The 16,151-nt window shown below is 40.6% G+C and overlaps 1 protein-coding gene across 1 annotated transcript in view; it reads right to left on the reverse strand.

Annotated features, from left to right (window-relative positions):
- The window catches only part of CEP290 (centrosomal protein 290), a 71,888-nt gene extending 59,780 nt beyond the window's left edge, over window positions 1–12,108 (reverse strand). The window contains exons 1-8 of the mRNA XM_056846521.1: window positions 12,078–12,108; window positions 8,992–9,112; window positions 8,626–8,703; window positions 6,966–7,035; window positions 5,014–5,060; window positions 3,984–4,127; window positions 2,998–3,051; window positions 839–991 (exon numbers count right to left, since the gene is read on the reverse strand). Coding sequence (XP_056702499.1) covers window positions 839–991; window positions 2,998–3,051; window positions 3,984–4,127; window positions 5,014–5,060; window positions 6,966–7,035; window positions 8,626–8,703; window positions 8,992–9,093 — 648 coding nt within the window. The 5' untranslated portion in view covers window positions 9,094–9,112; window positions 12,078–12,108. The remainder of the gene's footprint in view (window positions 1–838; window positions 992–2,997; window positions 3,052–3,983; window positions 4,128–5,013; window positions 5,061–6,965; window positions 7,036–8,625; window positions 8,704–8,991; window positions 9,113–12,077) is intronic.
- Between the last annotated feature and the right edge of the window lie 4,043 nt (window positions 12,109–16,151).

Raw genomic sequence — 16,151 nt, forward strand, 5'->3', positions numbered from 1 at the left:
CCCAAACAGTAGTATAAGTATACTGCAGCAACTGCTGTTCCCTGCATTTTTTCTCCAAACTGTTCCACCACAATAACATTTTGAAAAGGCTATGTCCAGCTTTCACATCACTTTGAATGTATGGCAATTCTCTTATGTGAACAAAACAGAGACATACCCACATACCTGTACCAGATCGCCTCACTAAATCCATTATTCTTCTAGCCAAAAGAGGCTCCCAATGGAGCCAAACCAGGAGAGGAAGAAGAGTTGGTTTTTATATGCTAGCTTTCTCTACCACTTAAGGAAGAATCAAACAGGCTCACAATCACCTTACCTTCCCCTCCTTACAACAGACACTCTGTGAGGTAGGTGGGGCTGAGAGAGTGTGACTAGCCCAAGGTCACCCAGCTGGCTTCATGTGTAGGAGTGGGGAAACAAATCCAGTTCACCAGATTAGCCTCTGCCACTCATGTGGAGTTGGGAATCAAACCTGGTTCTTCAGATCAGAGTCCACCACTCCAAACCACTGCTCTTAACCACTACACCACGCTGGCGGAGAGGCTTGCACTGCGGCCTCAGCTGAGGAGGGCAGGGTGTTTACAGCCCACTGACATTTGAAGGGAGAGCACAATGAGCCATCTCCTGCTCAGACCCCTAAAACCAACACAGATCCAGTGCTGTGCATAATGCTGCCCTCACACTGCATTAGAGCAATGGCAGGGGGAGAAGAGCAAGAGAGATATGCTAGCACTTGTCACTTGCATCCATCCAGCCTGGGTCACAAAGGATGGAGGATTGGCTCGGAGATATACTCCACACCTGATAAGACACTGTAATGCAACGATTGAACATTTACCTGAATTTCATCTAGATATTGTACAAGCTCCAAGTTTTTCTTGGATAACTGCGACCTGTAATCAGAATCGTCTCCCCTTCGTGAAATGAGCGTTTCTTTTTGTGAATCTATTTGTCTCTGATAATCAATTACATCTTGACGAAGTTGCTCATTCTGCACAGAAAAAAAAGAATGAGTGAGAGACAGAGAGAGGAGAAATCAGAGCGTGAAAATTCTACATGCATGAAGTCCAGAATTGTAACAAAGAATTTAATATTTCATCTACATTCTCAGGACAAGCTGACAGCACACAAATATTATTAGTACTCCTACGATCTGCTAACCAGCTTGAAATCTCACCTTTTTCTTCATTCGCTTCTTCTTCAAAGGAAATAGAGCAAAATAAGAAAATCAGAAAAAAAAATTGTAACTTAGTAGGAAAGTTTAAAAGGAAAGTATGCTTTTAAACTAAACTGAGGCTATCGTATTTTGGTCACGTTATGAGAAGACAAGAGTCACTAGAAAAGACAGTCATGCTAGGAAAAGTTGAAGGCAGCAGGAAAAGAGAAGACCCAATAAGAGATGGATTGACTCAATAAAGGAAGCCACAGCCCTGAATTTGCAAGATCTGAGCAAGGCTGTCAAAGATAGGACATTTTGGAGGACATTGATTCATAGGGTCACCATGAGTTGGAAGCGACTTGACGACACTTAACACACACACACACACAAGCTTTTTAACAGGAAGAAGCAGTAATGCTGTGCAAAAAACAGCAAGTATATTGACATTCCATTAGAAGTTCTTATGCTGCTACAGAGGGCCAGGCCTTAGGGTTAAGGTCCCCTGTGCTACAAGGACCAGCTTTCCTCTTACACTGGAACTCAACCCATGCACTGGGTCAAATTAATTAATCATCCTCACTGTGGCAGTTTACCCAGAAACAAACTGCCTGGCAGGGCTAGACAGACCCTTGGGCCCTGCAGTAAGACTCACCTGGGTGGAGCTGGTTGGGATCAAGGGTAGCCTTTGCAGTCTGGCCCAGGAAAGCTCAAAGGGTGTGGCAGCAGAAAGAAAGCCTGGGTGGAAGCACAATGGCTTAGAGCCCAGGCTCTGAGACAGGGCAAGGAACAGAGGAGAAGAGGGTGGGGCTTAACTCAAGGTGTGAACTTCAGGCTATAAAAAGGAAAGAAGGGAAAATGGGAGGAGACTGGTAGGAGAAGAAGAAGACAGAAGTAGGAGGCAGGTTGCAGCATCATGACTCTTGTGTGACATATGTCTTTTATGCATGGACAGCCATGCATAAAACACCACAGTGTGACCATGAGGTGGGTGAAGTGAACCACACATTCAGGGGTCTGTATTGATAAACAAAGTAACTGGCATAAAAAAACAGTGTCTGGGCTCGTGATGCCAAGACCCCATGGCCTCCAAGTATGATGTTCCACTGCCCCCAGAGGGCGCTACACTCACTTACAGGAAAATACTACTGGGATGCATGTGTCAAGGAACACATGAACACATGAAGCTGACTTATACTGAATCAGACCCTGGGTCTATCAAAGTCAGTATTGTCTGCTCAGACCGGCAGTGGCTTTCCAGGATCTCAGGCAGAGGTCTTTCACATCACCTACTTGCCTAGTCCCTTTTAACTGGAGATGCCGGGGTTTGAACCTGGGACCTTCTGCATGCCAAGCAGATGCTCTACAAACTGAGCCACAGTAAAAGCACAGCAAAAAAGTAACAGGACACAGTAAGCATGCTTGGGATAGCACACACCTAGAGAAATACAAAACAATTGAGAAAGCAAATTATCATATAAATATATGAACAAAAAAGAAGAACAGCAGCTTGCCAAAAACATTTAAATATTTACAATTCTTGAGGGCTCTCTCTCATGTACAAATGGCTTGGTTCAGATTGAAGACCAAACCTCAGACATTCCTCTCCCCCATCTCACACTGCAATTTAATGACTTTGCTTTAGTGTAAGGATATTGAGCAAACTATGGCTTGAAATTGCCCTCCAAACCAGGTTTTAATGGAAGCAATAACTAAATTGCAGCATGAAAGGGAAGAAGAAAACACATAATCCCAAGGATTGTGCATCGAGTGCCAAACAGCAGTTTGGCATAATCCATCCAAGTATTATACATACATTGATTCTGTTATGCTTTACTAACCTCTCTTTTCAACTTGCTGTTTTCATTTTCTGCATCCTCACTTCGAAGAGCAAGCTAAATCACAAATACATATTCAATTATATTCTAATTTGAACAGAGCATTCATATTTTCTTCATTTTCCAATACACAAACAATAAATAATACATTTGAAAGTAATTATTTTACTAAAAAAATACCAGATTTAATTATGTCTGGTTTTATGCAGATGTTCTGCTTCCTGAAAATGGAAGATAGATTCAAATAAACAACGTTGTGACATTGTCTACCCTGCAAAGTCACTGAGGAGCAATAATGAGTAGTGCTAAATGATCCAATAATAGGTAACCTCCATCAGGGAACTAAATGCACCATGAAGTGAGGATTCCATATTGGTAGAAGAAACCATAATAAAAGAACTACAGCACACAGTAGTAAAATAATACTGATACACAAACAGCGCAATAATAGTAGAAAAGGTCCAGTAGCACCTTAAAGACTAATGAAATTTCTGGCAGGGTATGAGCTTTCGTGAGTCACAGCTCACTTCTTGAGGTACAAGTACAATAATATGCAGAAATATTCCAGTCTAAGCCTACTGACTTCAATGCACATAGACTGGAGTAACTCTGCATAGGATTGTTCTGCAAGAAACTAGTTAAGTGTGAGACCTTCTCTTTCACTTTATTTTGGAACTGTACAACAGTTTTGTAATTGCTTTAATTTCAGTTTGTATCATAGAAAACATTAAAGCAGAGTACAAATTGAATTTTCGCGATGCACTGTAGTTACAGTAAACTGCTTTGACGGCATTCCCATTCTGCAGTTTGTGTACACTAGAAAGCTGATGCAGATCCCTACTATAATTTAAAAAAATATATATTTCTCTAAGTCCTATGAAAAATTCTTGTTATGTTGTTTGCTATCCTCAAAACTAGTTTTTCCCCAACATAGTTCTCCATCTCCCATTTTTACCATTTTATTGCTGTCTTGTTAAAACACCATTTACCTGTTCATTGATTTTTTTCTCTTTCTCTAGTTCCTTTTCCATATCTACCAATTCTCTGTCTTTTTGCTCTAGCTGTTTTTCCAGCTGACGAATCTCATCACGCAAAAAACGAGTATCACGGCCACCAGTAGATTGTTGAGCTGCCTTAAAGGATATTAAAGTAATATTTCATTAGTTGGTCTTCAAGGTAAGTAAGCAGGATGCACGTTGAATTGTTTTAGAATGGCAAATCAGACAAAATTCATGGAGACTCAAAAAATCCTTTGCAGAGTTTTATGCACAAAGTGTGTAGAAAAGATCAAAAAGTTCTGTTGTTCACTTAAGTCTTGCCATGTCAATCACTGAATTGGAACCAAAATGTCTATAAGATGAACATCTCAATGTGTAACTATTAGAACAGCTGCTATTAATTTAACTCCAGAGTTTCTACTGTAATATACACAGATACATTGCAATAATGAATAAGATAAATTATACATCACACCCTCTCCAACTTTATATCCAGCATAATTCAAAAGTGCAGGAAAATCTGTGAGGCAGACTTCTCTGTCAACAACTAATTTAAATTAATTTTCTCATGTTTGCAATAGGAAACTGTTTTTATGTTATCTTCATTCTATAGATGATATATTTGATACCCTTGAGAATATGATAAAACTCTAACTAGAAATAACCACTAGTGCAACTTCAAAAAAACGAAGTCTAGCTAAGATGTATGGCATCATAGATAAAAAGCAGATTAAGTACCACTGATTTCAATGGGCAATTTATCACCTGGATTTAGAATCACAGTTGGATCTTATTAAATTTTACTGATCTCAGGTCATATTAGAGAAGTTTATCCAATAACATAAAAAAGAACCACTCTTCTATTTTGGTAGAAAGGTGGCATAGATATGTTTTAAATAAAGGCATCCAAAAGGCTCAAAAATAATTATTTAATGTACAGCCGTATATATATAAATATCATAAATGTTATCCTGTTCTTTCTGATATCAACTATAAAAATTGAGTTAACATTTTAACATACCTCTAATTCCTTTTTCAATTTCATCACCTTTGTTTTTAACTGATTTTCTGTTGGAATAAAACAGGACATAAACTTAACAGGACATATAAAATTAACAAACTATATGATTCAAAGCTTGCAGAACAAACTTGGTGCAACCTCTAATTGTGTGTACATGTGAGTGTGAGAGAGTGAAGTTCCATCAAGTCACTTCTGTCTTAGGTGACCCTATGAATTAATGACCTCCAAAACGTCCTATCGTTAACAGCCTTGCATAGGACTTGCAAAATGAGGGCCATGGCTTCCTTTATTGAGTCAACCTATCTCATGTTAAGTCTTCCTCTTTTCCTCCTGTCTTCAGCTTTTCCTAGCATTATTGTCTTCTCCAGTGATTCTTGTCTTCTCATAATGTGACCAAAGCACGAGAGCCTCAGTTTGGTCTTCTAGGGAGAGTTCAGGCTTGATTTTATGTAAAACCCACTTATTTGTCTTCTGGCAGTCCATGGTATCCATAGAACACTCCTCCAATATTACATTTCAAATGAATCAACTTTCTTCACTGTCCAACTTTCACTCTCATACGTAGTAGCGGAGAATACTATAATATGAATTACCTTAATCGCCAGCAACACATCCTTACACTTAACAATATTTTCTAGTTCTTTCATGGCTACCCTTCCCAGTCTCAATCTCCTTCCGATTTCTTGGCTGCAGTCTCACTTTTGGTTAATGATAGAGCAAAGGAATAAAAAATCTTGAACAATTTCAATTTCTTCATTGTCAACCTTGAAGCTGCATAATTCCTCAGTAGTCATAACATGTCTTCTTGGTGTTCAGCTGTAATCCTGCTTTGGCACTTTCTGATTTAACTTTCACCAGTAGTCTTTCAATCCCAGGTTCAATCCCTGGTATCTCGTTTAAAAGGATCAGGTAGGAGGTGATCTGAAAGACCTCCATTTAAGACCCTGGAGAACTTGCTGAGTAGATAATACTGACCTTGATGAACCAAAGGTGTGATTCACTATAAGGCAGCTTCATGTGCATGTGTAAGTCTCCACTATTTTTGCCAGTAATGTGGTGTTATCTGCATACCTCAAATTATTAATGTTCCTTCCACCAATTTTCACTCCACATTCATCTAAATCTAATTCAGCTTTATGATATGTTCTGCATGTAGAATGAACACATAGGGAAATAAAATGCATCCCTGTCTGACACCTTTGCCAGCTGGAAACCATTCTATTTCTCCATATTCTGTCCTAACAGTAGCTTCTTTTCCAGAGTACCCATTCCACATCAGAACAATCAGATGTTGTGGCACACTCATTTCTTTTAAAACCAACCACAGCTTTTCATGATCCACACAGTAGAAAGCTTTTCTGTAATCTGTGAAACAAGCTGCTTTTCTTCTGCAATTCTCTCGTATATTACAGTAACCTACATAAATTAGCAATATGATCTGTAGTGTCTCTTCCCTTTCCGAATCCAACATGAACATCTGGCATTCTAGTTCCATATATGGTAGCAGTCTTTGTTCTAAGATTTTGAGCATCATTTTACTCGCGTGAGAAATTAATGTAATTACATTACAAATATATACTTAATCAAATTTTAACAATCACCAAAAATACTCTGCATTGAAACACAATTTAAAAAGAAACCTATTTTAAACAAACAAGTGTAGATATAACTTAAACTTATGTACTTATGCACCCAAACCTTTTGTGAGAAATAAACTTGCGCTTATCTGCCTCTTATTGACATAGATATATCTTGAAACTTATTAACCTTGGGCTCAATCTTGCCCATTTTCCATCTTTTAAATGGACCTCCCTGAGCTTGCTGGAAGAATAGGCTATAAATATTTTAAATAAATCTACTTTAACAAACATGTAATCTAGGTTTCATGTTCAAGGTTACAAATATACAATTGGATGTATATGTGCATTATGTATACAGAGAAGTGGTTATACCAGATTTGGCTTGCTCTTCCCCAGCTTTTTCAACTTCTTCCAAAGCCAGTGCTACTTCCTGAGTTTTCATCTATAACCAACATGCAAAAAAAAAAAAAACCAGTGCATAAGAAAAACATTTCAGATGATCTCACAAGAATAAAATGGATGTTGTTCTACATAAAGCTCAGACGCCTAACATTTCACACAATTGACAGGATCACAGTCACAAATTGGTCCACTAGCAATAGTAATTAAACCCAAGTCACAGAAAGCAAATTAAAGAGCAGCAATGTGCAATTCGTTCTTGCCTTATACATCCTGGAATACACTATAAAATAAAGCTAAGGCAGTATCTCTTTCTCGCAACACATAAAATAATTAGCTGATGGGATCTGAGACCATAAGAAAACAGCCCCAAGCTTTCTGCCAAACCACTAGCAGGAGCAAATGGAATTACTGCTGACACAGCTGCTGTTTTACTGTCACACCAGCCACTTGGCAAGGCTCGGTATGAGTCACTAATGAGATAAATAAGCATTGCTAACTATTGCTACTCTGGCTGATTCTAAACCTCAAATAAGAGGACAGTTGTTGATATACTTAGAAGAGAAAGGCTATCAGCCAAACAGTTGTACTGGGTCAGGAAGAGGAGAGCACTACAGCATGGCCTACCTAAGGCATGGGACAGATTACTGTCAGTGCTGCTTTTTCTTGCAGGGGCATGCTCTTTCCAAGTCTGCTACATCTTCCCTTCCTTTGGCAAGACATTTGCCAAGATCCTCCCCTTCACCAGCCCATGATGTCTTTAAGAGAGCCATTGTGGTGTAGCGGTTAAGAGCAGTGGACTTTGATCTAGAGAACCAGATTTGATTCCCCATTCCTCCACATGAGCGGCGGAGGCTAATCTGGTGAACTGGATTTGTTTCCCCACTCCTACACATGAAGCCAGCTGGGTGACCTTGGGCTAGTCACACTCTCTCAGCCCCACCTACTTCACAGGGTGTCTGTTGTGGGGAAGGAAAGGTGATTGTAAGCCGGTTTGATTCTACCTTAAGTGGTAGAGAAACTTGGCATATAAAAACCAACTCTTCTTCCTCTTTATCCACAGCAGTGTACTAGGTAGAAAGCAAGCACACACAGCAGTGAAGGTTGCCTACACTACCTTTAGCTTGCCATAGTGAAGTAGTTATTCTATAATGTGATACAGTTTCTGCTTGTCATAGAAGCTGCATGTTTCAGATATACTATTGATCAATACACGTATTCTGTGTATCAGTCTTCTGGTGGTCATGCACGAAGGCAGATCATGAAAGGGAGAGTAGGAAGGGTTGTGTCAGTGCTTGGCTCTCGTGGCCCATTCTTACATGCTCAGAGTAATGCCAATCACTTTGGGGGTCGGGAAGCAATTTTCCTCCATGGCAGATTGGCCAGGGATCCTGGAGAGATTTTTGCCATCTTCTGGGTATGGAGCAGGGGTCACTGGGGGTGTGGAGGGGTAGTTGTGACTTTCCTGCATTGTGCAGGGACTTGGAGTAGATGAGCCTGGAGGTCCCTTCCAACTCCATGTTTCTATAAAATTATGATACAGGCATTAATACCAGAGTTTCCATTTTAAATTGTAAAATTCCTCTTAAAAGGCACACTGCTGTAATAAGATGCATCAATATCAAAGACATACCTTCATTAATGACTGAGATATTTTAAAAAGTTGAATTAAACGTTCAGGATTCTCATCCTTCAGATCATTTCCATTAACCTAAACATACATAAGCAAATGATTCCATTACTATTAAGAAAAAGAAACATTACAGAATATAGTACTTTTGCTCACAGGGATGTAAAGGAAAATCCTTTTTTAGTTAGGTCTGGGATAATGTGCCACACATATGATTATGAAGTGTATAGTATAATGTCGTGTGTGTGTATGTTGTTACGTTTGCCGTGTTTGAAATAGTAAAATTTAATTTAAATAAAAAGAAAAGGAAATATTTTTATGTTGTTTTAAGATCTTTTCATAATATCTTTAATATATCAGTCAATGTACCTTGGCTACTGTCTCCAGCAAATTATCGGCTAGTTCCTCTTGACGAGGCAAAGCATCAGGATCAACTCTCATAAGCTTTTTCCATTCTAAAAAGGGTGCCATCTTGAATGTTGGTCAGTTTCTACCACAAGAATAAAGTAGTTGGTGTTAAAAGAAATTCATATTCGCACATGAAAATCTTCTTGATCAATCTACAGAGGAAATGATAGCTACCTAGATATCATAATCAAAAAGTAACAAAATGCAAACCACATCATTGAGACTAGAATTCAAAGATCCTTGTGGGTATGTTCAAGTGCTTTAGCTGGATTCCAAACAACAGCAGAGTTATACACTAAAGTTAAACCAAGCCCTTTACCCACTGAAAGCTTTTTTTTTGGGGGGGGGAATATTTTATTAACATTTTCAAAAGAAAAGATAACAAACATATACATACACTTCCATCCACACATTTTATGCTTACTTCAGGGATCAGTTTACATCTTACGCATTACTCTGTTATGATATTTACTTAAACATTACTAAACTTATCTATGTTTATACTCTTAGTTTATCTATAACTTATTCAAGGTGCATGGCTATTATTTTCTATCTCTATTAAGTTTTAGTCTAGCCTTTCCAGTTAACATATTCAAAATAACATTCCCATTTCTTCTGTGAATCTTCAATCATTCTTTCTTTCAGGATGTTGGTTAATCTGGCCATCACCGCAAATTCTTCAATTTTTTGTTACCACTTTCCTAAGTCTGGAACAGTCTCTTGTTTCCATGATGCTGCCAGCAGTATTCTTGCCGCAGTCATCAAGTAGCCAAAAAGTTCTCTATGGTGACTTTCCATATTTTCTGGTGCTATCTCCAATAGCATGATTTCTGGATTCATTGGAAATTTGATTTTAAGAACCTTCTGCATTTCTTGATGAATCTGTATCCAAAATTTTCTAACTTTTTTGCAAGTACCCACTGAAAGCTTTCAAGATACAAAGGTGCTCAGGCAAACAGAATTCACAGCAAAATTAAGTTGAGTGATTAATTAAACCTTTGCCTGACCTATTCTGTCTCTGGATCATCATGAAGCTGTTTGATAGTTCATTCATTCATTAACCATTAATAGGCATAGTTCAAAACACATCTCATACAAATTCTCACGATCAAAATCAAATCACACCAACCCAAGATGAACAAACCAGGGCCCCTATCAGGCTCAGAAATACACAGAATATATAAAATACAAATAAATATGAAATATATAAAATATACCACATTATTGAAATTAAGCAAAAGGTTAAAATAATCTGCCCATCCAGTCGGACTCTGATATAATACAATAAACAATAATAGTTATAATAATTGACCATTCATTAGATAAACCGCAATCACAACAGCAACTTAAAATATTAGACGTGATTCATGGATCCCCGTCTCAATAACGTTACCAAATTTTTTTGCAACCGAAGCAGTTGTTTCAGGCTTACTATCAGACAATCGAGCAAATAACATTCGACTTTTATTATTGACTATTTCGGTATCAAGCAGATCTAATAGACAGTCATTATGAGGGCCCTCACCCAGGCGACATTCCAATATAATATGCATAAGCGAATCTGGAGATCCTGAACCGCAGGGGCAGAGTCTCTCCTGATACGGAATGTGACTAAATCTACCTGGTAGGACCTTCAATGGAAAGGCATTCATACGAGCTAAGAAAAAAGCTCTTCTTTGGTCTGGATCAACTAAATTATGAAAATAATGAGCCATAGAGCTTAGCTGGCTAGAAATGCCAAAAAATGTAGGTGAACATATATACGCTTTAGTAGGGAAAAGGGTTTGCAGCTCATGATCCAGAAGCATTTGCTTGATTACTCAAAAAGCGGATCTTTCATCAGAAAGTAATAAAGAGTCAAAATCAATTCCAATACAAGCCAACTTCTGAAGAATAGTAGAAAACAACTCACTATACTGTTAACCAACAATTGTAGAAAAGAAACAGTACAGACTCAATATATAACAAACATTATATTCTATGCAACTAACTTATAAACTAAGTGCAACAAAGACAATACAAGTGATTACATATAATATACAATATATACAAAAGTTAGTCTAATTAACAAACAATGGTGCTTATAGCATAATAGCTATCTCCAAAGGAAGATGAAGGCAAAAGAATCCAAATAGAAGACGGTGGTTAATAACCTAACGTCTATGATGGCAGGAGTTGCTCCAAAGGTGCTCTATGGCAAAGTCGAAGAAAAAGACGACCTGACTGTTCCAGCAGCCCATTCTTAGTGGGAGCTAAAAAGCTAAAAACAGATATTAAAAATTTAAAAATCCAAATTAAAAAGTATTCTTATAAAATTCACCACCTCAATATTTAAAAGACTATGAACCTCCCAGGCATGTAAGATATTATTTCTAATGGGCCTTATCCGCTACTTTTGAGACTGATGAAGCTATGCTATGGTAAAAGCGCTACAAGTAACCGGAATAGCGTTTTCTCCTTTTCTTCGTCTTTGCCATAGAGCACCTTTGGAGCAACTCCTGCCATCACGGACGTTAGGTTATTAACCACTGTCTTCTATTTGGACTCTTTTGCCTTCATCTTCCTTTGGAGATAGCTATTATGCTATAAGCACCGTTGTTTGTTAATTAGACTAACTTTTGTATATATTGTATATTATATGTAATCACTTGTATTGTCTTTGTTGCACTTAGTTTATAAGTTAGTTGCATAGAATATAATGTTTTTATATATTGAGTCTCTACTGTTTCTTTTCTACAATTTCTGAAGAATAGCTTGGGACCATTGTGGGCAATAAGGATCACTTTTCAAATACTGTAGGTTAGAAGGCTGTCAGGTACAGATCTAAAATGGATTTTAATCCAATATTTAAAAGTTGCAATCCAGGCCTTGGTATTAATACCGATTTGGCCTAACTCTGCACAAGTAGCTAGGTAGGAAATGCATTTAGGGGCTCCTAGAATTCGTCTTAGAAAAGAGGCTTGAACGCTCTCAATAGTTTGATTGAGAGCTGTGATCCAAATGGGACAACCGTCTGTTTGATAGTTAAATGTACGTTGTCTACATACTCCATACTCACTTGGTGAACCTATAAAAGTGCTGACAGCACCCGAACAAGGACAGGATCTCTTCTCTCGCTCAAGTGTTAATTTAGCTTTTTCTCTCCTTTCAAGTTGGCTCCTAGAAAATCAGGCTGGCTTTTTACATTTGTAATAACACTTCCATCCATGGCTACAGGAAGACACGAACAGCAACTAAAAGCCAAAACAAATGTTAGGACACCTTCCAAGGAAAATAGATTTATTGTGGCATGTAATTGTTTTAAATCTTGATAAAGTAACAAGTTCTTTACGGATAACTGCATCTTTTTCAGTTTTATATTCTCTTCTAATAATTATTATTTTTCTTTCTATTATATGGGGACTACAGAAACCTAAATGCATTTACTAATCCCGATGCATATGCTACACATAGAATGGGCACAATCACTGGGTGCAATAATACAAAATTCACATCCAATAGGACCGTAGAGACCAATAGACTTTTACAAGGTATAAGCTTTAATGAGTCAAGCACACTTTGGCAAGTTCAAGTAAGAATTAAGACATGTCTGTCCTTGTATTCAGGTCAGAAGGTGGGAGAGATGCTACCAAGAAGGGCCAGTTGGGAGTCAGGATGCAAAGTTACAATACAGAAGATAATCAGCTTGATTAAAGCAAGGAGATATGCTCAGAGGTAGTAAATGCAGAAAATTTGCATCTGTAATAAGATCATCTGTCCATATTCAGCTGGGGGATATCTCAAATGTATTAATGAATTCGCCCTGACCTGGATGGCCCCACCTAGCCTGATCTCATCAGATCTCAGAAGCTAAGCAGGGTCGGCCCTGGTTAGTATTTGGATGGGAGACCACCAAGGAATACCAGGGTTGCTGTGCAGAGGAAGGCACTGGCAAACCACCTCTGTTAGTCTCTTGCCATGAAAACCCCCAAAAGGGGTCGCCCTAAGTCGGCTGCGACTTGACGGCACTTCACACACACACATTAATGAATTCATCTCGCATTGTGTGTATTCAGCTTGCAGCCATCATTTCCACCACAGGCTTGTCAAGAGCATTTGAGAGAGAGATCCAAGTTCACTAACTAGAATCCCCTGAAAAAAGGGGCAATTTAAAATGCATGGCTATAGCCATTTATAGTGATAACATGGACATCCACGAAGGCAAATGCACAATAAACGCACTAGTCTTTACAGTGCCCCAGATACGTTTTGCTGGCGTTTGCAGTAAACACCCCCCCCAGTCAAAACAGCGGGGGGGGGGGGGGCTGTACCAAGCAAAGCCTAAAACAAAGGCTCGTCCCGCCTAAAGCGGCGTACCGCCAAACCAGCTCCAAGGACTCCCTCAGGTCCACTCCAAGGCGAAGGGTTGAGAATAGCAGCCTCAAGGCGCGGCGGAGAGAGAGCACCCCGTGCCCGTTCTGCCCCTCCCCATCATCCGCGCTGCATCCCAAGCCTCCGCAGCCACTCCGCCCTCCATCGTTATCACCACTCACCGCTTTCTGGAGCTGTTTACAAAACAAAGAGGAAGAGGAGGAAACCGCCGCTGCTAGGCGACCACATCAAACAATCCCGGCCGGCACCGGAAGAAGAACGCGGATGCTCCTAACGGACGCGAGTGACGACTCAAATCTCCCGCGGGGCTCCCTAACCAGCGAGTTTGAGGGAAAAGCCGACGAAAACGAGAACCGGGCCGTTTTCTAATTTAAAACTACATCCTTCCAGGTGAGTTGTGGGTGTACTGTGAACGGCGGGGAAAAGCATGCCTGGGAGAAGGAAAACAGAAGACTACGTTTCCCGAAATGCTCTACGCCGCGAAAACAAAATACGGTCCGGCGTTCGCCTCCGCTTGGAATGTCGGGATTCGGAGTCCTGGAGGGCGTTTCATCCCAGCATTCTCTTCGGCCCCGGGTGTTTGCGGTTGCGCAGTGTGGGGAGGGAGTTTCCGTTGGTCTGCTTTGGGTTCGGACTGGAGGCCTCGCGGCAAAGGCTGAAGCCGCCGCGGGATGAAACATGGCGTCAGCCACTGACACGTCCAAGTAAGCGTGCGCGCGTGTGGTGAGAAGGGGGGGGGCGGCGGATCTGGGATCGGGGGCCTTGAAAATAAAAAGCAGCGGGACTCGTCATGGTGCTCTCCCCATGAAGATAAGGTGGGAGGTGGGGACGGGTTCCTGATTCTGCCCGGCTTGGTGCCTTTTCGGAAGGCTTAGGAAAACCAGCGGTGGAGTCAACCAGGGCCTTTTGCTTTCGACATTTCAGCGTGGGAGCTGCGGTCCAGTGTGGCCATCTCCACACGAGCCTTTTATGTCTTCTTAAAAGTGTTTCTGGTTATGGTTTTCGTGTACGTGTTTCACACGTTCATTGTCTATGGAAGTAGAAAAGGGCAAGAGTCCAGTAGCACCTTAAAGACTAACAACAATATTTTCTGGTAGGGTAGGAGCTCACGCTGTGGCTCACGAAAGCTCCTACCCTACCAGCAAATATTGTTGTTAGTCTTTAAGGTGCTACTGGACTCTTGCCCTTTTCTACTCCTGCAGACAGACTAGTGAGCTGTGGCTCACGAAAGCTCCTACCCTACCAGCAAATATTTTTGCTAGTCTTTAAGGTGCTACTGGACTCTTGCCCTTTTCTACTACTGCAGACAGACTAACACGGCTACCCACTGTGAATTGTCTATGGAAGCATGCTTAGTTCTCCCGTTTTGTCCTCGCAGCAATCCAACGAGGTGACATCCATGCAGTTGTAGGGATCGAAGTAGCATCGGGGAGGGCTGAAAGTAGGAGATGGGAGGTACAGTTTAGGCTGCTTTCCCACCAGTAATCTGTACCTACTTGTAGTGATTTTCTTTTACTTTTGTGTTAAGACCAACCCAAAAAGTATTTGGTATGAATTTTAGTTTCGGTTTTTGCTGTGGACCAGTACCTCTACATGCAGCTTTCCAACTTAGGTAAGTTACAGAGCAATCCTAAGGGGGGTTGGGGTTGGGGCAGGCCCAGGAACGGCACAGCCACACCACCTCCTGAGCAACTTGCTGCCTCAGCACAGCAGTCCAAAAATGTATCTTGCCCAAAACTGTAAAACTGCTCCATTGAGTTTCATGGAGCTACGCCTCCCTTTTTGCCAGCAAAAGGGGGCATTCCCAGGGTGAAAGGCCTCTGGGAGCTCACTAAAGTCAACCCTGTCCCCGGGAATGCCCCCTTTGCCATCAGTGTGAGCTCTTGCCCTAGGGAAACTCTTCCACAGCAACAGTGCCAGTGTCCATGTGTGGTGCTGCCACTTGGCTCTCCAGTTCCAGTGTAAGTGCTCCTGTGCTGGCATTAGTGCCAATTTAGTCGGCGACACAGGGGTCACACACCCCTCCAAACCCCTTTCAGTCCCCCCTTCAGAATTTCTCTGCCCAGCTGAGAGAGTGGCTGGCCTTAGGATATGGAATAGAACAAGGGGTTGGGAACACATTTGTTATGAGGGCTAGCTAGATATGACATAAATGTCACTTGGTTGGGCCATGCCAGCCCAGATCAGGACTAGAGAGTGGCTGGCGAGCTCACAGCCCAGATTGAGAATGGGGGCGGGTGGCTGCCTCAGCTGGCTCGCAGGGGGGATAAGAGCTCTCTAGGGGTCAGATCCTACCCGCAGGCTGTATGACACCCATGCAGTAGTGCTTCCAGGCTGAGTGAGTCACGATTTAAACCCAGTCATATCTTACATCTATATTCCTTGTGCAGTAAGAGTCTGAAAACTGGCTGTTGTATTGCATGCACCAAAGCAGTTAGGTACTGCATGTTCAATATATGGCTGGATAACTTGACACAATGTTTCAACATGTGTAGCAAACCACTTATAAATCTTGCAAAGTAGTTACTTAATAGTTAAGTTGCTCTTCAATTTATCCAGTGGCACCAGTCCTACACATGAAAGAGAGCTGTGTCTGTCTACACGTGTATTTGTGTTTAATTATTCAGGAATACTTAAAAGTGCAGGTTTTCATATCATTTGTTGGAGATAGATATTACCTAGATCAGGCTAATATATACTAAAATGCATGCAAAATAGGTTTAGGCATTGCATCTCTTTTCCATTCTTAC

The sequence above is a fragment of the Euleptes europaea genome, chromosome 3, assembly GCF_029931775.1.
Source record: "Euleptes europaea isolate rEulEur1 chromosome 3, rEulEur1.hap1, whole genome shotgun sequence".
Taxonomy (NCBI): Eukaryota; Metazoa; Chordata; class Lepidosauria; order Squamata; family Sphaerodactylidae; genus Euleptes; species Euleptes europaea.